This window comes from Ambystoma mexicanum, chromosome 12 (assembly GCF_040938575.1).
Source record: "Ambystoma mexicanum isolate Mex_15411 chromosome 12, UKY_AmexF1_1, whole genome shotgun sequence".
NCBI lineage: Eukaryota > Metazoa > Chordata > Amphibia > Caudata > Ambystomatidae > Ambystoma > Ambystoma mexicanum.
Window position 1 is genome coordinate 78,215,864 of NC_090936.1, and position 22,428 is coordinate 78,238,291.

General features: G+C 50.0%; 1 protein-coding gene across 2 annotated transcripts in view; it reads right to left on the reverse strand.

The window, feature by feature from the left end:
- The window catches only part of PHTF2 (putative homeodomain transcription factor 2), a 1,000,056-nt gene that overhangs the window by 535,488 nt on the left and 442,140 nt on the right, over window positions 1–22,428 (reverse strand). For both annotated transcript variants that reach the window (XM_069628039.1, XM_069628040.1), the window contains exon 4: window positions 9,729–9,785. In XM_069628039.1, the coding sequence (XP_069484140.1) occupies window positions 9,729–9,785 (57 nt within the window). The remainder of the gene's footprint in view (window positions 1–9,728; window positions 9,786–22,428) is intronic.

The window sequence follows — 22,428 nt, forward strand, 5'->3', positions numbered from 1 at the left end:
TTGCATTGTTAAAAAGATGTTGACATATCACACTAATTTCCATATAACATTGCACATTCTTTTTTAAAATGGATATTCCTAAAATTAAACAATCTCGGACAAACCGTTAAACAATGCTCTAGCGTCTCTTTTGATGACTTATTTTAACAAAATCAACAAAAATTTAATTCTTTCGATATCAGTTTTCTTCGCAGCAGAATCGCTCTTGTTGGCCAGAGATTCAGCCTAAACCTGAGATATTGGTTGCGCAAGTTGGGCACAGAACACTTAATCAGATAATCTGCCATTACGCGAAAAACGCTTATGCAGGAATGGATTAGACCAAAAATCTTTATAACTTGGACATAGTTTACGATTAACTATCCAGTCATTCAGTTACAATTTAACTTTAGCATGTTCAAGGTTGGTTAAGGGTAGATCTAAGGATATTGAGGCATCAGCTAATGCTTGTAGAGTATGGTCACACCACATTTTGGTAAATTTCTCAGCTCATGCCATTAGATGTTCAGCCATTATTCTCAATAAAGTATTTGAAACTAGACCTAGAATGCATTTCCTAAGTAAAGCAGCCATTCTCTATTTTACTTGTATTTCAAGTGAAAGCAGACCAAGTTCATGCCTAATATATTGTAGTGGCACAGATACAGTTAAATTCAATAATTGTTTCCAATATCGGGATTCAAACTGTTGCCAATATTTTTACACAAAAAGGAGTCCACCCCATACAACAGTTTAGGAATTACCTTCTGTTGGTAGAAAGTCATAATATTTGTTAGAGTGAATTTCCCAAACTTTCCCTTTAATACTATGGCTTGACATATTAAAGACTGTCGTTTATTATCCATATCTAAATCACCTAGGTAGATAAAGAGTTCAGAATGCTCATTCCCAAATACCTATATTGTTGAACTTTAATTAGGCATTCTTGTTGAAGATACCAATTGTACGATTTTATTTTGGTATTTTTATGTGGTCGACACACCATGATCTGTGTTTTTTGAAGATTAATGACTGGTCCAATTTATTGAGCAAACTTTGTAGGCCAATTGGTGTTTGAGATATGAGAATAAGGTCGTCAGAATAGAGTAAATGCGTAATTGTTTATTTCCCTAGTTTAGGCGAGTCACAGTTCCCCAACCACAATTCAACACCTGGGTCAAGCAAGAAAAATTGAAAATTGTTGATGCCAATATGCATCCTTGCTTTACGCCTCGATGTGTGTGTAAAATTGCGGATAATTTTACAGAGAATGTTGACCTAACTTGCACTGACGTGTTGGAATGGAGTCTCATAATCAAAGAGGATATAGAGGTGGGACAATAGTGCTGTGTGAGTTTACTGTTTAAAATTTGTCGATGAATAGAATCAAATGCTGAACAGAAATTTATGTATGCTATGTATAAGTTTTGTTTTTTGGTGGCATATTTCGATTTCAACACACTCAATACCATAAAATTCGGACTGGTACCTAAACCAGCTACAAAGCCCGTTTGATACGAGTCACGAAGTTGATTCACAGAAGTCCATTTGTTAAAGTCCCTTAAAACTACTCTAGAAAAGATTTTGTCCGGAGCATCTAAGGAACAAGTTACTTATTGTAACTTTTCTCCAGCCTGGGTCTGGCATGGATTCACATGCTCATGAATAAAAGAATACATAGCAGTATACACATGCACAACCACGGTAGGTGGCAAAGGCTCAACATTAAGCATTACATCCAAAACGCAACATTAAAACAATTCTTACCTCCTCACCAGGCTCACCTTAGGCGAACAGGTTGCGCAGTACTGCTTGGCCGACCCTGGACTCCTCCCTGGAGTCCCGATCGTGAAGGTGTGCATCTACCTCCACGTAGCAGCCCTGCAGATGTCCAGCAGGGGCACACCAGACAGGAACGCCGTGGTAGCAGCGATCGCTCTGGTCGAATGGGCTCTCGGACAGCCGGGCAGCGGTCGGTTTGCCAACCGGTGACAGTGCATGATGCAGCCGGAGAGCTATCTGGAAACGGAAGTCTTCGAGAGAGCCTTCCCTTGATTCACAGACCCAAAGTTCATAAACAGATGTGACGTCTTCCGAAAACTCTTTGTGCAGTCCACGTAGAACTTCAGCCCTCTAGCTACATCCAGCGAGTGCAAAGTCCTCTCGGCCGGCGTCGAAGGCGACGGGAACAAAACTGGTAACACCAAGGGCTCGTTGAGGTGGAAGTCCGACAGCACCTTGGGCATGAAGGAGGGGTGCGTCCTCAGCACCATCCTCGTGTCATGAAAAGTCAAGTATGGAGGGCTTGCAAGATAGGGCCTGGATCTCTCCCACTCGTCGTGTGGAGGTGATGGCCATGAGGAACGCTGTCTTCCATGACAGGAACTTCAAAGGCGCCGAATGCATAGGCTCGAATGGGGCCCCCATGAGCCTGGTCAGCACCACATTAAGCTCCCACGCCGGGGAAGGAGCCTTCACCGGCCGGAACGATCGGAATAGTCCCTTCATAAATTCCTTCACCAGGCGATGAGACCACAAGGACGCCAGTCCTGTAGTCCTGGTATATCGGGAGATGGCAGCCAGATGTATTTTGATGGAGGTGTGAGCCAGTCCAGCTTTGGCCAGCGACAGTAGGTACATAAGTACTTGAGGGGCCGTAATCCGCAGAGGGTTAATCTTCTGTGCACGCACCAGACAGAGAACCTCTTCCACTTAGGACCATACCACTTGAGTTGAGGACGCCCTGGCTTTAGCAAGAACCTCTCTGCAGTCAGCCGGGATATCGTACCCTCCAAACTCTAATGCTGCAGGAGCCAGGCCTGCAAGTTCAGCGACTCTGGGTCGTGATGAAGAATGGCGCCTCCTTCTCTGGAGAGAAGATCTGCGTCCGCCGGCAGCTTGACTGGTGGGGACGTTGACAAGTCCAGAAGGTCCGGGAACCAGATCTGCCTCGGCCACGCCGGTGCGACGAGGATCATTCTGCACCTAGACTTCTTGAGCTGGTTGATGAGGCGGAGCGGCAACGGAGGGAACGCGTACAGAAACAGGCTGTCCCAAGGAAACGAGAAAGCATCGCCCATGCTCCTCGGCTGCGGGAACCTGCTGGCGAACCTCTGGCACTTGGAGTTTGTCGCCGTCGCGAAAAGGTCAATCCAGGGTTTGCCCCATCGTCGAAAGAGCCGATCCACCTGGTCCCGATGTAGTTCCCACTTGTGGCACGAGTGCAGCTCTCTGCTGAGTGAGTCGCAATGGTGTTTCTTATTCCTGGCAAGTGGAAGGGAACCAGAAACATCCCCTGGGCGACGGGCCAGTGCCACAGATCCTGGGCCTCCTTGGATAGGGCTGGGGATCTGGTGCCTCCCTGCTTCCGTATGTAGAACATCGTGGTGGTGTTGTCTGTGAAGATCCTCACCACTTTGTCCTTTAGGGACGGAAGGAACGACTTGAGCGCCCAAAACACTGCTCCGAGCTCCAGAATGTTGATGTGGAGAGACCTCTCCTCCGGGAGCCAAAGGCCTCTTGCGTGGAGATTTCCGGTGTGGGCTCCCCAACCCTCCAGAGAGGCGTCCGTCGTCACCGTCTCCTGAAACGCCAGGGTCTGAAAGTCCGTGCCCGTAGTGAGGTGCGCACAGGTACCCCACCATAGGATCACCCGACGGAACTCCTCGTCGAGAGGGATCCTGTCTTCGAAGCAGCCCGTCGCCTGAAACCAGCGGGCGTCGAGGAACTCCTGTAGCGGACGCATCCGAAGTCTGCAAAGGGGTACAAGATTGATACATGAGGACATCATCCCGAGGAGGGACTTGATGGACCTCACCCTGGCCACGTCTGTGGCTAGCAGGCGCCGCACCTTGCCCAGAATGGCCTTCGTCCTCTCCTCCGAAGGGGAGGCCAATTGCCCCACTGTATCAAGCTTCGCTCCCAGAAACAGTGCTACATGCGACGGAACCAGGTGGGATTTTTGGTAGTTGATGGGGAATCCCATTTCCGTGAGCAGCCGGACGGTCCTCGCTGTGTGTTCGACGACGAGTTCTCTTGTCCTTGCCCGGATTAGCCAGTCGTCCAGGTAGGGGTAGACGTGGATCCCCTGCAGGCGCAGCCGCGCCACCACTGGTGCCAGGCACTTGACGAATACCCTGGGTGCCGACTTTAATCCGAACGGTAGGGCTCTGAATTGGTAGTGGCGTCCCTGAACCACAAACCTGAGAAACTTTGTGTCCTTTTAGAATGGGGATGTGGAAGTAAGCATCCTCCAGGTTCACCGACGATAGGAAGTCGCCCTCCTCCAGCTGTCCCAGCACGTGCTGGAGGGTGACCATCCTGAATTTCTGCGCCTTGTGAACAGCTTCGATCCGGGCGTCGAGCTTCCCTTGTCCTGGGCCATGTCCGTTGAGGTAGGCCGCAGATCTTCCGGAATCCTCCAAGAAGTGTAAACTCGACGAAAACTTCACCCTTGAGGGGCGTAGAAGAATTCGGAAATGGGTCTCCATTATCGGAAGTAGAAACGGTGGAGCTTGAAGCTCGATTAAACTGAAAAAATGAGGAAATCTCCTGAAAAAGCACGAAAACGCAGCAAAAACTCAAGAGCTAAAGCATGAGGACTCCCAACACTTGAGCGTGCGGTAAAAATCTGAGGATGGCTGCCAGAGGCGGGGCTTAGGGAGAGGGCAGTCATTGGCTGGGGGCAGTATGACCCAGAGATCAGTGATTGGTTACTACTAAGAAAGACAGATCATAAACGAAACTGATACTGATTTTTCTTTACCGAGGATTCACAGCCTGACGACTGGGAATATTCATGAGCATGTGAATCCACACCAGACCCCATGCTGGAGAATAATGCCATCTGTCTGTAACCGGATGGTTGGAACGGTCCCCTTTTTTATAAATGGGGACAATTATCTAATGTTTCCATGATGCAGGGATAGTTTGTGATACATTGACTTGCGTGAATATGTGAAATAATATGTTAGACCATGGCTCTGGATATTTTTTAAATGTTCTGTTAGAAAAACCATCTGGCCCACAGGCCCCGGACTGGCTGATCTTACTTATGTAAAATTGAATATCATCTAAATCAAAATATTGATGGAAATGTCCCCAATTTTGATTCTTAGTAGCAACTTTATTAGGTGGTGCTGCATAGAGATCTAAAAAATGCATACTCCAGTCCTGTTCAGTGACATTATTAGCTTGTACAATCACTTGTGGATGATACACTGTTTGATTTAAGAGAGACCAAGTATCCGCCATACTTTGAGTATATGGATGATCACATACTTTCTCCGTCGACCTGATATCGTTTAGCTTTGGTCACTTTGAGCCAGTTTTTGTATTTGGTGTTAATGTTAGCTAAAAATGGGGCTCTCTGTGTGGGAGTCATTTTAAGGGCTTCTCTTTTTTGCCGATGAAATTCCGTCTTCCTATCTCTAGTGGCCACGTCATACACATGTAGTTTCGATTGTAGAGTTTGATGACTATGCACACCTCTGTTGCTTGTACATTGGAAATATTGTAGCATATCCGAGTAAACGGGCTGGTTTTCTAAGGAACCAGCACGATCTAGGCATTGTGTGGCCAAATGCTCATTCAAAGAAATTAGCGACTTGACCGACCATCATAGATGGTTGCCCCTGTTATTCATCCACTTGACACAATGAAGGGCTTGATTTTCTCAATCTCGTCTCACTACCCACTATTGGTTCTGTGCTGAGAACAAAACCTAACTTTGCAAGCTCCGTTTTTGCCATCCAGATGGTGTTTTGGACCAACCTGGAATTCATCCAAATTCGAACACTCAAATTGGATTGAACTGGAAATTCCACTAATGTCAGATCAGCAGAGTTAATGTCTTTGAGTGTTGGTATGTCCGAAAAGATGGCCAGAATAGACCGCCTGTTCAGATCATACTGTACAGAGGGACTTTGTTTACAAGCCAACTTCAATGAAAAGCTGGCCGGAAACTTCTTATTCCGACTTTCAAGAGGGCCACTGCTTGCCAATTTCTCAGAGTGCTCTGAGCAATCAGGGACTCTGGCTAGAATGGATTAAGTGCCCAGGGCGGCTTGTATTATTTGAATTATTTTGGGTGCCACCTGAGCTAGCAGAGCATTTTTACCATCTAATGTAGTTAGATTGTCTTTTTCTACAGGGCAGGATGAGTCAAGTTTATGGCGATTGATTCCCACCTCAACTTTTGCAGCTTCTGTTATTTTTTTAGGGTTGTTAACTAAGTTACTGCAGATTTTCGTCTTGTTGATCCCTTCAGCCAACTGTTGGGACTCACTTTCCCTTTCATCTTCAAATGACACTTTTGGTGTTGCACTTGGCTGGAGTTCGCAGCAAAGTTCTGGCATCATTAGCAAAGAATGCGGCAGACGGTCTGCTCATGTAAGCATCTACTGTTTTTGTAATCTCTTGCCGGTGATAATCTCTCAGATTCGAGGATGACCTCGCCTCATGATCGAAAATTCTAGCAGGCACGGCAGCTTGGAGTGTAACCCCTTTATCACTTTCGGGATTTTGTTGTGACACTACCTCCCCAACTAGATCATCCAGGGGTGCATACAGATCGGGCCGACTAAGGGGCTCACTCACTACTCTACTTGCTTTGTTGGAGTTCATGAGCTGATATAGCTTGAGCAGTTGCTATAGCATTTTTATTCGATACAGTCAGCTTCTTTATGAACGTCCGTGTATTAGAGCCCTTATGAACGTCCGTGTATTAGAGCCCTTTTTGTTTTTAATGTTAGGCTCATTTTTGGATACTTTTGACTGCGAAACCACAGTTGATTTATTGGTACATTTGTCTTTTTTTGAGAAGATGGTATATGCAACTTGAGGCACTTTCTTCAACTCCTGGGTGGTTAACGATGGACCTAGGGTTTCGCTCGGCATCGGGAGGTTGCTCTTTAGTAGATTTTATCCCCTTACAATTGCAATCATTTTCACGTATTATTTTAGTGACTTGTGGTAAAATTTGAGGAGTCTCATTGTTCCCCAACGACAATGACCCCCCAGGATGTGAAATCGGCGGGATATCCAGCACAGTGCTTGTTGCTACCGAGCGAGTGGTCAGAGCCGGGACTATAGCCGGCATGATTGGGAGTGTCGCTCGTAATTTATAAGTGACTTTTTTTGCCATAAAAGTAATTTTTCAATTTGTATTGCTCGATTATTAATTTTAATGTTAAGAGTGTCAAAAAGCTTAACCAAGGTAGACAAAGGCAGTTGCATTGTGTTCAATGCAATTTCTACCAGTGTGTGATTATTAGTGGCAACATTGGCAGCATCCAACTTATTACAAGGTGCCGGAACAGTACTAGGTCGTTCCGGCAACTGATCTCGTAAGAGACCATTGAACAAACCTCAGGTTCGAGAACCGGTGGAGCACAGGTTCTACGTGGTGTTGGAGCACAAAATGATTCATGAGTGCTGGAATTACAAGAACTAATATTAGAAAACATTACCAGTGATTTATACAGATCAGATAAGAGCTGCGGAGAAAAACAGGCACTTGATGAATTTAAATCAATTATAACAGCATCAGAGACCCCACCCTCGGCAACCCTCATGCTTGCTGTTCTTGGAGCCGTGAGCGGTATGTTGTTCAAGATACTGTTATCTGTTAATGATATGTTAGATTTCAAATGATCCATCATTGGTTCTTGCACAGATTTTACATAGTCTGACGTATAATCATTGGGGGGAGCGAGAGTTTGAGGACCAACTTTGTGAGATGAAGTGGGCAGAGCCAATGGAACAAAACTCACTCAGTTTCGCACGGGAACTACCTCAGTAGCATTCAGAGGGTCCGTGCAAAATTTCCTGATGTCCATGCAATCCTTTGTAGCATTTCTGAAGATTGCCGCCTTCTTTGTGCTTTTGGGGTGGACGTGTGGTTGTATAAACAATTTTTAGTGTTAATGACGACGGCCCTAACGGCCATAGGTTGTTTGAATGGTAGAAGGCCTGGCGGCATGCCAGATTTCAAAGAGGTGCCCATTACGAGCACTAGTAGCGACCGGGCAAGTCCCAAGGTCCCCTTGCCGCAACGAAGAGGCAAAGAGGGACTTGTCGGGACTTGCTCGGTGTGCGCGCGCTGGTGCACGCGGCCTACTGCTTTTGTAATCACGCAGCAGATGGGCGTGGTTTCAACGTGATCATCAGTATTCTAAATAAACAGAGTAAAAGATTGTCAGATATAAAGTCTAAGATACTTCAAAGTCCTTTCACACCTTCCAGCGGAAATAAGTAGTGTGTAATAACGTGCAATTAGCTTGAAAGTAATCCCACGAAGAAAGCGTTCGCTCAGCGTCCACAGCAAAGAGGGACTTATCGGGACTTGCTCGGTGTGCGCTTTCTAAATGTATGACGAACAAGAGGCCCATAGTTAAACAGGACAAGGGTGGAGTTGGCTTTCGGACATGTATCTATATTATAAGGCCATTCAACTGAGAGTCACGGTGGAGCACATGAGAGAGGACATGAAAACGTACTGGTCTAGTGAGGACCTTCTTTGGACATCCCAGAGGGATATTCTCAGCAATGTGTGCGTCAATCCCATGCTGGCCTTTCTCTGAGAGTTATGGAAGAACAATGGTGCAAACAGGGTGTCGTCTTTTTGGCCCTTGCCGTTATTGTCAGTATGGGGCCCTCCATTTCACTTAGCTAAACAGGAGTTGAGAGGGGCTTAATAATGGTTGGATGGAGGACTCGAAAGAGTGGTCAGTTATTTGCTAATGATCTTTAGGGAGATTCGGGAGGCCCCGAGTAGTGACACTTGGGATCTTTGACTACTTGCGCCTAAAAGGTATGTTCACAGGCCAGAAGTGGGGCACCTTGGTAATTAGAGACTTAAACCCATTTGAGAAAAGGCTTGATTCGGCATCCTCCCATAAAGGTATCCTCTCGAGAATATGCAAAACCTTGGTTTCCTCTCACAGAATGTGTAGACGGGCATTTAAAAGATACTGGGTGGAAATGGCGGGAAGGGACATCACGGAGGAAGAGTGGCCTAGAATCTTTCGAATTACCCTCCACGGAAATCCCCCTCAAGAGCAGTAAAATGTTTATGGGGGCTTTTCCCCTCTGTCTGAGGGGATGTGGTCATGTGGCTACCCTATCCCATATGTGGTGGCCTGCCATTAAGTCCAAATCTTTTGGGGGGAGCTTCTTACTTGGATTAAAAACCTAGGTGTCCAGCTGATTATGGACCATAACCCCCCCCTCCCCCCAAGATTCTCCTGGGAATCCCAGCAAGCAATGGGGGTGGGGGGGGGGAGGGGGTTAGTATAAACTGCCGAAATTGTGGAAGGCAAAGATAAGGGCAGAAAGGTTGGATAGCACAGAATTGGAAGGAAGGGGAATCAACCCTCGAGAGGGGAGTGGGAACGGAAATGGAATACGATGGTCATGGAGAAACAAACTGCTATGGTGAATGATTGGAGTACTATTTATGAGGAGTGGGGCCCAGTAATAGACAGAAGAGAAAATAATGGTGCCTGGCCGTAGAGGTTTGGGAATAAGGAGCTGAGCCATAAAACTACTTTTATTCAATGCACGCGGCTTGATTTGAATCTCGAGAGAAGACTCTGCTTTTCCATCCTACGTGACTGTGTTCTGTAAGGAATAATGTTGCTTTTGGACTCACAGGCATTGAGAGGGGGGATATGATGGGAATTATTACGAGACAAAAGGTTATTCTGTGGTCAAATGCAAATAAAGATAATTTTTCTTCTTTTAATTACCTTGATTTCTCTTTGCTCCACTGATTTTTCCCATATCTGCTGATCATAAGCTCCAATCTAAAAAAAAAAGTAAATCACAAAGATCAGAAGACATTTTAACTGTGCATATTGCAAATATATTCACATATAGACATGTTCATGTCTAGAGCCATGTAAGAAAAATTGGAATTCTTCACATGAATACGACTGGTACTTTCTGCAATACAGGACTTTCATGGGTTCTACAGAAATGCAAGGACTCAACCAGAATAGCACTTTGGAAATTAAATTTGTCACAAGTAAAACACATTGGCCCTCATTACGAGGTGGGCGGTAAGGGATTACCGGCACCGGTAAGGGCACCGGTAATCCCTTACCGCCCTACTACGAGTTCCCTTTGCGGGTCCTTTAACACCTAGTTTTCTCAGGCGTTAAGGACGGGACCCGCAAAGGGACTCCAGAGCTAATAACGGTACCGTTATTAGCGCCTTCCCCATTCCCATTGAGCCCTATGGGGGAATGGGGAATGGCCCTGGTGAATGGGGAATAACCTGTCCCGCCAACCTTGGAACAGACCGGTAATTGCTCCATTCACCAGGGCGGAGTCGGAACGAGTTTGGAGGCAGCCATGGCGCTAATAGCGCCATGGCTACCTCCCAACCTCGTAGTGAGGCACATTATCTCAAGTCCCTGAAAAAAAATATTCTTTAGTCCAGGCATATTCTGCTTAGTTAACTTGAAGATGAAGGGCACACATTTCTGATTCATCATCCTATTACCTGAACTATTCTGAAATTGATATTTTAAGACAATTAAGGTTAGTATGGCAGGTCAAAAGTAATTTACTCACATTGTCCACACGTGTGCGTTGTGAAGGCATCATCAAGCAAGGCACAGACAACAAATTCAAAGTTCAAAAAGAATTGCTTTATTAACTCAAATATCAGGATGGATTAAAGGCCAACTTGCCCTATGCTAAGGTAGGATTTCCCTACCATAAAGAAACTAAGGAAAGTTTGAGTCTGAAAGTTTTTACTTTTTTTAAACAATTTTTATTCGTTTTTACAACAAGCAATCAACATTCAACAAATCCAGCAGTTCTTGTCATTATACTTTAGCATCATTTATATATCGTTAAGTATCTACTGCTTTCCCCTTACCCACCTCCCAACTCAAGCCTACTCGACTTCACACTCTGTTTTTTCCCTTTCGGGGGGTACCTCCCCCATCAGTATTCTCAGAGGTTTCATGATCGCTTGGGTAGTCCTGGGCGGACCCCAACAGTGTGGCCACTAGGTGTTTCCAGGCCATCAGGGTTTCTGCTTCTTCCTCCCCTCCCCTACTGCCCACTTCATTCCACACTGCCATTTCGGCTTCCGGCCATTTCTGGAGATCATTCCACCAAACCTCTTCCTTCGGTCTGTTGCATGCTTTCCACCCCATGGCAATTCAGCGCTTGGCAAGTATATAAGCCAAGTCCTTAAAAGTCGGAGTCAGAAAGCTAAACTTAAAAGTCTGTGTCCAAAACCTATCCTTGCCATCATAACTAAAGCTAAACAATGTGTAAGGGATGGCGGCAATAAAAGTGATCAAAATAAAAGTTCTGAGCTTCTTCCAGCTCCTAGCTTATTTTTCAGCTCCCCTTCCTCAAGTTCAAGAAAGTCTGACAAAAGTCTTGGGATTACCTCTTCCAAGTTAAGGACAGTTTCACAAATCCTCGGGGTTCCCTTCTCTAAGTTCAAGACAACAGTTCCAAAAAGGTTCTTGAGGTTCCCATTCTCAGGACAGCAGCAAAGTTCATTAAGTCGCAGGTTTCCCTTCCCCAAGACTTCAACTTGCACTCAGTCTCAGTCTCTCAATATTAAACTTCAGATTCACTTTACACTCCTCCTGGATTTGACGAACAGTTCAAACAGATTACTACTTCTCAGGTCACTTTGGTAATGTCTTTGGCTTTCACAATTAAGGGTTCCCCAGTCTAGGCACAGTTGTCAGACCACACGGTCCACCCATTACAGGTCGCGCAACCAGGAACCCTAGGCTCTAGCCCACACAGGTTCTTCTGCATCTGCCCCTGTGTAAATGATCACACTCACTTGGCTTCCCCTTGTCAGCCGCTTGGCTTTGCCACACTGTCACATATCCTTTGCCAGTCTTTGGCCTTGCCACATTATATTCATGCATATAGTTCAGTTCACTTTGTGGTGGTTTTGTTCCTTCACCACCTTACTGTCAAGCTCTCTCGTAAACTTCCATACTTGCTTTCTTATCTCGTACTTTGCTTCCAAATAGGTAATATTTGAATTTCACATTAATTTAGCATCGGGTCATAGCTTTGCCAAAATGTTTTCATTCTGTTTGGTATTCAATATTTGCAATCGTTCACTTTGCATGCTTCTGCATTATTTACTTTGCCGCTTGCATATTATATTGTCCATCATTTATTGGGCCTTGCTTCCCCACACCCCCCAGGAGCACCACGGTTCGAGTGACTTTCCCTCTTTACACATCCTTACCTTTGGGCAGCTATTCTTTTGATTTCGGCTCCACCTGCTGGCTTTCCTTCAAACACAAGCCCCGCTTGCACTTCGGTTTCCCTCCAGTTCTCACCGGAAGCTCAGCTTCCTCTCCACGGACGTGGTTGGTCACTGGTTTCCTTTTCTTGCCCGCCGCACTGACTGCGTATCCCCGACCCTGTAGGCTCCCACATCTCTGGTCTTACCGCGGCACGCCTGGCCCTGGGCTCCACAGTTGTTTGAGGTCTGTTGGTGTCCTGGCTCTCTTGCAGGACCAACCACGGCTGCCTCTTCGCATACAGGATTCCCTGCTGGTCTCCTCCCTTCTTATACACCTGCAACCACTTGACAGGGTGCAGATGCGAGTTCCAAATTGTAATTACTGGTTGCAATTAGAGGAGAACATGGGACATGCCTGATCTTTACAGCACTCTGCAGACCTCTTCCTCGTCTCAGTATTAGAGTGGTGCAATGACTTACTAGTGTTCACTACACCAAGTAGCCTCTTCCTAGTTCCACTACTATAGGAGGGGGAATGAGAGGGGAGATGTTTTGCAATAGCCCATAACGGCCGGAGGAGGGTTAGGTTGGTTCTCATAAGGGAAAGGGGGATACCATACCCCACTACTAAACCCCCTCTTTCATTCTCTTTCTGTGGCTTCTAAATTAATAATGTCTTCTGATGGTATCCTGGCTAGAGGAAAATGACTAACACATAAATGCAGGGGTTGGTGGTTCATCATGGAATGGTAAGGGGAGTACTGTGTCTCTCCCAAGAACGTCCTCTACCCAATCCCCAAGACCCTCCACCCAGGTGATCCTCCCTCGCTTCTCCACCCCTGGGGTCAGGATCCAAATGCGATGGCCTTTCCCTGGCCACCTGAGAAGATGACCCATAGGGAGTAGATGGGAGGACGCCCTCAGGTTTCTCACAGCGTGCACAGACAGTTAATAAATACCAAAGCCAATTCAGATTTGTCATTAAGAATTACTTCAAAGCACAAACAGAAGGAACAAGTTACTTACCTGTAACTGTTGTTCTCCAGCATGGGTCTGGCATGGATTCACATGCTCATGAATATTCCCAGTCGTCAGGCTGGGAATCCTCGGTAAAGAAAAAAACAGTATCAGTTTCGTTTCTGATATGTCTTTCGTAGTAATAACCAATCACTGGTCTCTGCGTCATACTGACCACAGCCAATGACTGCCCTCTACCTAAGCACCGCCTCTGGCAGCCATCTTCAGATTTGGAAGCACGTGAAGTGGCAGTATGACCAAGTGAAGAGCCGCAGAGGGGTAGGCGGGAGGGTTCGCATGTGAATCCATGCCAGACCCATGCTGGAGAACAACAGTTACAGGTAAGTAACTTGTTCCTTCTCCAGCATGGGGTCTGGCATGGATTCACATGCTCATGAATAAAGAATACATAGCAGTACACACATGCACAACCACGGGAGGTGGCAAAGGCTCAACATTAAGCATTACATCAAACTCAACATTAAGCATCTTACCTCCTCACCAGGCTCACCTCAGGCGAACAGGTTGCGCAGCACTGCTTGGCCAACCCTGGACTCCTCCCTGGAATCCCGGTCGACGCAGTAGAATTTCGTGAAGGTGTGCGTCGACCTCCACGTAGCAGCCCTGCATATGTCCAGCAGGGGCACACCAGATAGGAACGCCGTGGTAGCTGCGATCGCTCTGGTGGAATGGGCTCTCGGACGGCCAGGCAGCGGTCGGTTTGCCAACCGGTGACAGTACATGATACAGCCAGAGAGCCATCTGGAAATGGAAGCCTTCGAGAGAGCCTTCCCCTGATTGACAGGTCCAAAGTTCACAAAGAGTTGTGACGTCTTCCGAAAACACTTCGTGCGGTCTACGTAGAACTTCAGCGCTCTAGCCACATCCAGCAAGTGCAAAGTCCTCTCAGCCGGCGACGGGGAGAACACAGGCAACACCAAGGGTTCGTTGAGATGGAAGTCCGACGGTACCTTGGGCATGAAGGAGGGGTGCGTCCTGAGCACTACCCTCGTGTCGTGAAAAGTCAAGTACGGGGCCTTGCAGGAAAGGGCCTGGATCTCCCCCACTCGTCGTGCGGAGGTGATGGCCACAAGAAACGCTGTTTTCCACGACAGAAATTTCAACGGAGCCGAGTGCAGAGGCTCGAACGGAGGTCCCATGAGCTTGGACAGCACCACGTTGAGCACCCACGCCAAGGCCGGAGCCTTCACCGGCGGGAACGATCTGAACAGTCCCTTCATGAACTCTTTCACCAGACGATGAGACCACAAGGACGTCCGCCCCGTGGTTCTGGTGTGTCGGGAGATCGCAGCAAGATGAATCTTGATGGACGCGTGTGCCAGTCCAGCTTTGGCCAGCGTCAGCAGGTACGGCAGTACTTGGGGAGCCGTAATCCGTAGAGGGTTAATCTTCTGTGCGTGGCACCAGACAGAGAACCTCTTCCATTTGTGTCCGTAGCATTTAAGAGTCGAGGACGCCCTGGCCTTTGCAAGAACCTCTCTGCAGTCGGCCGGTATGTCGTATCCTCCAAACTCTAGCGCTGCAGGAGCCAGGCCTGCAAGTTCAGCGATTTCGGGTCGTGGTGGAGGATGGCGCCTCCTTCCCTGGAGAGTAGGTCCGCGTCCACCGGCAGCTTGATTGGCGGGGACGCTGACAAGTCCAGAAGGTCCGGGAACCATATCTGCCTCGGCCACGCAGGTGCGACGAGGATCATCCTGCACCATGACCTCTTGAGCTGGTTGACGAGCCGGATTAGCAGCGGCAAAGGAGGGAACGCGTAGAGGAACAGGCCCTCCCAGGGGAACGAGAAAGCATCGCCCATGCTCCTCGCCTGGGGGAACCTGCTGGCGAACCTCAGGCACTTGGAGTTCATCGCCGTCGCGAACAGGTCGATCTGGGGTGTGCCCCACCGCCGGAAGAGGCGATCCACTAGATCCTGCCGTAGCTCCCACTCGTGGCACGAGCGCAGCTCCCTGCTGAGCGAGTCGGCGATGGTGTTTTTTATCCCTGCCAGATGAAACGGCACCAGAAATATCCTTTGGGCGACGGCCCAATGCCACAGGTCCTGCGCCTCCTTGGACAGTGCTGGGGATCTGGTTCCGCCCTGTTTCCTGATGTAAAACATGGTGGTGGTGTTGTCGGTGAAGATCCTCACCACCTTGCCCTTGAGGGACGGAAGGAAGGACCTGAGGGCCCAAAACACTGCACGGAGCTCCAGGACGTTGATATGTACGGATTTCTCCGTCGGGAGCCAAAGGCCTCTTGCGTGCAGATTTTCGGTGTGCGCTCCCCACCCTTCCAGGGAGGCATCCGTGGTCACTGTCTCCTGGTGGGCTGGGGTCTGGAAGTCCATGCCCGCCGTCAGATGCGCGCGGGTGCCCCACCACCGGATCGCTCGTCGGAAACTCTCGTCGAGTGTGATCCTTTCCTCGAAGCTGCCCGTCGTTTGGATCCAGCGCGCGTCCAGGAACTCTTGCAACGGGCGCATCCGGAGCCTGCACATGGGAATGAGATAGATGCAGGAAGACATCATTCCGAGGAGGGACTTGATGGACCTCACCTTGGCCGCGTCGGCCACCAACATCCGCTGCACCTTGCCCAGGATGGTCCTGGTCCTCTCCTCCGACGGGGAGGCCAGAAGGGACACTGTGTTGAGCCTCGCTCCCAGAACCAGAGCGTCTTGCGCGGGTACCAGGTGGGATTTGGCGTAGTTCACGGAGAATCCCAAGTCCGTGAGAAGTTGGACGGTCCTTGCCGTGTGAACCACGGCAAGCTCCCTCGTCTTGGCTCGGATGAGCCAGTCGTCCAGGTAGGGGTAGATGATGGCGCCCTTCCTGAGCATCGCCTTTACCTCCAGGAGAAGTTGAGGGACGTGAAGTTCTTTCCTGGCCACGGGGGGGACGCGCGGACACCTTCTTTGAAACTCGAGCGCGTGGCCCCGGGCCAAGGCGTCCAGCACCAAACGGTCGGTGGAGATGGACTCCCACACGCTGACGAAGCTCGCCAGCCGGCCTCCCACCGGGGTGCTTCGGTGGGGGCCCGACCCCACGGCCGGTTCAATCCTGCTTCGACGAGGCTTTGCCGCCTTGACCTCCTTGGTGACGACGGCGGGGTCCGCCACACTTGCCTCGTCCTCTGTAGGCCTCCTGAGACGACGAGCGGGCCGCTTGACGGTAGGTGGAGAAACCGCCGCCGGAACTTTTGGAGGCGCCCTTGCCTCCGCTGCTCCGAAAGGGCGTCCGTCGTTGTTGCAGAACTCCAAGGGCCCGGGCCGTCTCGGTGTCCGCTTTAATGGCCTGAAGGGAATCGTCCACTGTTTTCCCAAACAGGTTGTTCCCATCGAAGGGCATGTCCAGGACTCTGGTCTGAACGTCTTGACGGAAGTCCGTAGCCTTGAGCCATCCACGCCGCCTAAGGCAAACGCCGTTGCCCAACTGGCGGAACCCAGTGTCGGCGATGTCCGTCGCAACGGTAATGGCGTGGTCCGAAGCCACCTCACCTTCCTGCAGGATCTCCAGGGCCTCTGCCCTCTTGGCGTCCGGCAAGAAGTCCAGCAGGGGAGCCAGTTTGTACCAGAGCTCCCTGTCGTAGCGGGCCACGATAGCCAAGGCGTTGGCCGCTTTAATCGTCGTCGCTGCAGACGAGATGACTCTGCGTCCCATAGCGTCCAATTTCTTTCCCTCGCCGTCCGGTGGGGAAGTCGATGTGGAGGCCGCACCCCCCCCCCGCTTTTTTCCTGGCCGCCGCGGAGACGACGGAGTCCGGGGTAGGCTGCGCCCGGAGGCACAGAGGGGCCGTGTCCGGGACCCGGTACTTTTTCTCGTACTGGTCTCTTCTAGCTGGCGTCGTGGAAGGGTTCTTGAGGAGGGTGAGGCCCTCATCCCAAATGTCGTCCAATAGAGGCACTGCGAGGACCGTCTTCCTCTTGGCCTCGCGCCGCTGATGAAGGAAACCTTCCTTCTTCTTCTCCTCAGGGCAGAGTTGGAAAAGCTCGGATGCCCTGGTGATCATGGAGTGGAACGATCCAATCTCGTCGGGCGGAGAAGCCCTGGTGGGAGGCGACGACGGTACATCCTCGTCGTATACCTCGTCGTCCGTACCCGTCGCTGCCGTGTCAGTCCCCGTATCATCCCCTCGGGTGGACGGGGAGGAGGGCTGGAAGGGGCGCGACGGCTGAAAAGGAGGCGGAGGGTGGATCCTTCTTTTCTTGGTAGGGGGAACCCCAGAAGGTCCCGGTTCTGGGTCCCCCGACGGGAGAGGTTCCGTCGGCAACGGTAGTCTCGTCCTTATCTCTGAGCATAAGGACTGTATAGCCAACAAAATGGCCGCCGAGTTGTCTCGCGGCGCTGGCAGAGGGGAATCCGACGGGCGATCAGGGGCCCCGTCGGTACCCTCGACGATGTCGTCGTCACCTGCGTCGGGATCCATCCCGACGGGCCGGTCTGCTTCCACGCCGAGGCCGTGGCTTAAGACCTCGACCAGCTCCTCCTCCGAGGTTGAGGCCGAATCTACGACGACGCCCTGCCCCCCCCTTTTTCTTCCCCACGGGGGATTTCACGGGGGTCCTATCGATGGGCACAAAAGAGGACTCCCTCCGAGGTGGCAGGGAGACTCTGAGCCCCGAGGTCGCCACCACTGGTGTAGCCTCCACAGGCTGAGCCAGGGCCGCCGCGACAGTTTCGATAGAGGGCTTGGCCGGATGGATTAAGGCCTTCACCACCTTAGGTGCGCTCACCGCCTTATCCTTGAGGGGGGGGGAACACTGCCTCGCTCCCCCTCCGCCTTCGAGCTCGACCGGGGCCTCTCCAGGAGCCTCGCCGGGTGCTCGGCCTTCCTCTTACCCGACCCAGAGCGTTGGCTCGTGGTTGATGGTGCCGGGGAGGGTGCGCCCAGCCTGGCGCCCGTAGAGCCCGACCGTTCGGCGCTCCCGGTGCCAGCGGACTCGCGGTGCTTGGCCTTATGTTGGACCCCCGTCGCCGGGGCGTCCTCAAAGGTCTTAGAAGACCGCTCGGATTTCTTCCTCTTCTTCTCGCCGGACGGGCTCTTCCCTTCCAGCCAGTTGGCGAGACGTTGATGGCGGTCCTTCATGGTCCGCTCCGACATGTTGCCGCAAAACGCACAGTCCTTCTCCACGTGCGTTTTGTCCTCATGTAGGCAGTAAAGACAAAAAGAGTGTTCGTCCTCCTTGAAGACGTTCTGCAGCTGGCATCCAGGGCAGACCCTGAACAGCTTTCCGGGCGTCGAGCTTCCCTTCTCCTGGGCCATGACCGGGCCTGAGAAACTTCTGGAGTCCTCCAAAAGCGTAGCTCGACGAAATCTTCACCCTTGAGGGGCGCAGACGAATCCGACACGGGTCCCCGTTGATCGGATGGAGAGTCGGTGGAGCTTGAGGCTCTTTTGACCGAAAAAACGAAGTTTTTGAGAAAAAACGTGAAAAAAATAGCACTAACGCTCGAGAGCAATAGCACGAGGATCCCAACACATGAACGTGCGGTAAAAATCTGAAGATGGCTGCCAGAGGCGGTGCTTAGGTAGAGGGCAGTCATTGGCTGTGGTCAGTATGACGCAGAGACCAGTGATTGGTTATTACTACGAAAGACAGATCAGAAACGAAACTGATACTGGTTTTTTCTTTACCGAGGATTCCCAGCCTGGCGACAGGGAATATTCATGAGCATGTGAATCCATGCCAGACCCCATGCTGGAGAAAAGATATTTCTGTAATCAGTGGATAGTTGGTTATAGCAGAGCAAACCGCCACTTTTTAGTCGCCCTACATGAACAAATAAGGACAATGCAATTGTTTTGGCTTCAATATGGTGAAACTAATTCCCAAGCAATGGTGTGCCCCAATATATGCCAGCTTTACCAATGCAAATCACTTTTATTGATGAGTGCTCACAATATATGCAAGCATTACTACAATAAAATACTCAAGCCGCTGCTGTGCCCAATATATGCCAGCATTCACACCATAAAACCTTATATGTTGCACACACCATATATATGTCAGCATTTGAACTAAAACATGATGCAGGGCCCACAATATATCCCCGCAGTGTGAAAGCCCCAACTTGCACACAATTTTAAAGCATTCAAAAGTCATTATTAGGTATGCAGGCATATTTAGGTAATGTTAGTGCATTTACAGTACATTCTTATATTGTGGCATCACTATGTCACAATAAATGTGTTTAATACACCAAAAATGGACAGAAGTGCGTTTACCAAGTCTATTCTCAATGTAATCTTGTACATTGCATATTTTCAATTTAATTACTAGGTATGATGGTCACACTAGGGTATTGTTGGTGCATTTACAGCAGGTTCTGAAATATTGACATTACTCTCCCTAAACTCCCTGTAAATTCACAATGACTACTTAAATATAGGGCCATATACCTAGTAAATACATTCGAAAAGTTAAACATGCATGTACGTTATCATATACACACTATTGCAGCACAAATAAACATAATACACTTCCATCAAGGTCTCTACTTAACGGAATAGAATATGTACACTAACATGCATACATGTTCAAACAATTAGTAGGGCATATAGGAGGCGTTATTACCTAGAGTGCAGGCCGACCCTGCCAGTAACAGCCTGCTGCCCGGGTACTAACGCCATTAGCACATGCAAGCACGGGTCAAAAAAATTGAAAACTAAAAAAGCCAGTAGTAGGTTGCGGTCGCTTTGCTCTAGTGAAGTCTATTTTCTGTGTTGATTGCAGGAATTATACAATGCCGCTCGGTGTCAGATACACTGGGTAGGTTTTGATTTCAGGCCATGGAACTTGTGTTTGCCGTTTTCAGGTGCTTATGTGGCTGCCGGAGAGTGCAGTGGCACCGTCTAGAGCGGCATGGAGGCACAAGCTTGAGCATCCCAATGTGCTGCATGCAGCTCTCTAGTTGCTCAAAACGCAAGCTTATGCTAGAGAACACGGCCTGTGTTCCGAGCATCCCGATGCGCTGCATGCAGCGCTCTAGTTGCTCAAAACGCAAGCTTATGCTAGAGAAGCAACAAGTTACTTACCTGTAAACTGTTGTTCTCCAGCATGGGTCTGGCATGGATTCACATGCTCATGAATATTCCCCTTCGTCAGGCTGGGAATCCTCGGTAAAGAAAAAAATCAGTATCAGTTTCGTTTCTGATCTGTCTTTCGTAGTAGTAACCAATCACTGATCTCTGCGTCATACTGACCACAGCCAATGACTGCCATCTCCCTAAGCCCCGCCTCTGGCAGCCATCTTCAGATTTGGTAGCACGTGAAGTGGCAGTATGACCAAGTGAAGAGCCGTAGAGGGGTAGGCAGGAGGGTTTGCATGTGAATCCATGCCAGACCCATGCTGGAGAACAACAGTTACAGGTAAGTAACTTGTTCCTTCTCCAGCATGGGGTCTGGCACGGATTCACATGCTCATGAACATAAGAATACATAGCAGTACACACATGCACAACCACGGGAGGTGGCAAAGGCTCAACATTAAGCAATACAACAACTCAACATTAAGCATCTCTTACCTCCTCACCAGGCTCACCTTAAGCGAACAGGTTGCGCAGCACTACTTGGCCGACCCTGGACTCCTCCCTGGAATCCCGATCGACGCAGTAGAATCTCGTGACGGTGTGCATCGACCTCCACGTAGCAGCCCTGCAGATGTCCAGCAGGGGCACACCAGATAGGAACGCCGTAGTAGCAGCGATCGCTCTGGTCGAATGGGCTCTCGGACGGCCTGGCAGCGGTCGGTTAGCCAACCGGTGGCAGTGCATGACGCAGCCGGAGAGCCATCTGGAAATAGAAGACTTCGAGAGCCTTCCCTTGATCCACAGGTCCAAAGTTCACAAACAGCTGTGATGTCCTCCGAAAACTCTTCGTGCGGTCCACGTAGAACTTCAGCGCTCTAGCCACATCCAGCGAGTGCAAAGTCCTCTCGGCCGGCGACGAAGGAGACAGGAAGAAAATAGGTACCAGGGGCTCGTTAAGATGGAAGTCCGACGGCACCTTGGGCATAAAGGAGGGGAGCGTCCTAAGCACCACCCTCGAGGCATGGAAAGTCAAGTACGGTGCTTTGCAGGATAGGGCCTGGATCTCTCCCACTCGTCGTGCAGATGTAATGGCCACCAGGAATGCAGTCTTCCACGACACAAACTTCATCGGTGCCGAGTGCATCGGCTCGAATGGGGGCCCCATGAGCCTAGTCAGCAGCACTTTAAGTTCCCACGCCGGGGCCGGGGCCTTCACCGGCGGGAACGACCGGAACAGTCCTTTCATAAACTCTTTCACCAGTCGATGGGACCACAGGGACGCCCGTCCTGTGGTTCTGGTATATCTGGAGATCGCCACCAGATGAATCTTAATGAAGGCATGGGCTAGCCCAGCCTTTGCCAGCGATAGCAGGTACGGCAGCACCTGAGGGGCCGTAATCCGTAGGGGGTTGATCTTCTGTGCTCGGCACCAGATAGAGAACCTCTTCCACTTGTGACCGTAGCATTTGAGAGTCAAGGACGCACTGGCCTTTGCAAGAACCTTTCAGCAGTCGGCCGGTATATCGTACCCTCCAAACTCTAGCATTGCAGGAGCCAAGCCTGCAGGTTCAGAGACGCCGGGTCGTGGTGGAAGATGGCGCCTCCTTCTCTGGAGAGAAGATCCGCGTCTGCCGACAGCTTGATGGATGGGAACGTTGACAAGTCCAGAAGGTCCGGGAACCAGATCTGCCCCGGCCACGCCGGTGCGACGAGGCTCATCCTGCACCGGAACCTCTTGAGCTGGTTGAGTCGAAGCAGCAACGGCAACGGAGGGAACGCATACAGGTATATGCTGTCCCAGGGGAACGAGAACGCATCGCCCATGAGTTCGTCATTGTTGCGAACAGGTCGATTTGGGGTTTGCCCCATTGTCGGAATAGTTGATCCACCTAATCCTGGCGCAGCTCCCACTCGTGACACGCGCGCAGCTCCCTGCTGAGCGAGTCGGCGATGGTGTTGCTTTCTCCTGCCAGGTGGAAGGGAACCAGGAACATCCCCTGGGCGACCGCCCAGTGCCACAGATCCCGTGCCTCCTTGGATAGGGCTGGGGATCTGGTGCCTCCCTGCTTCCGTATGTAAAACATTGTCGTGGTGTTGTCCGTGAAGATCCGCACCTCCTTGCCCTTGAGCGACGGGAGGAACGATTTGAGAGCCCA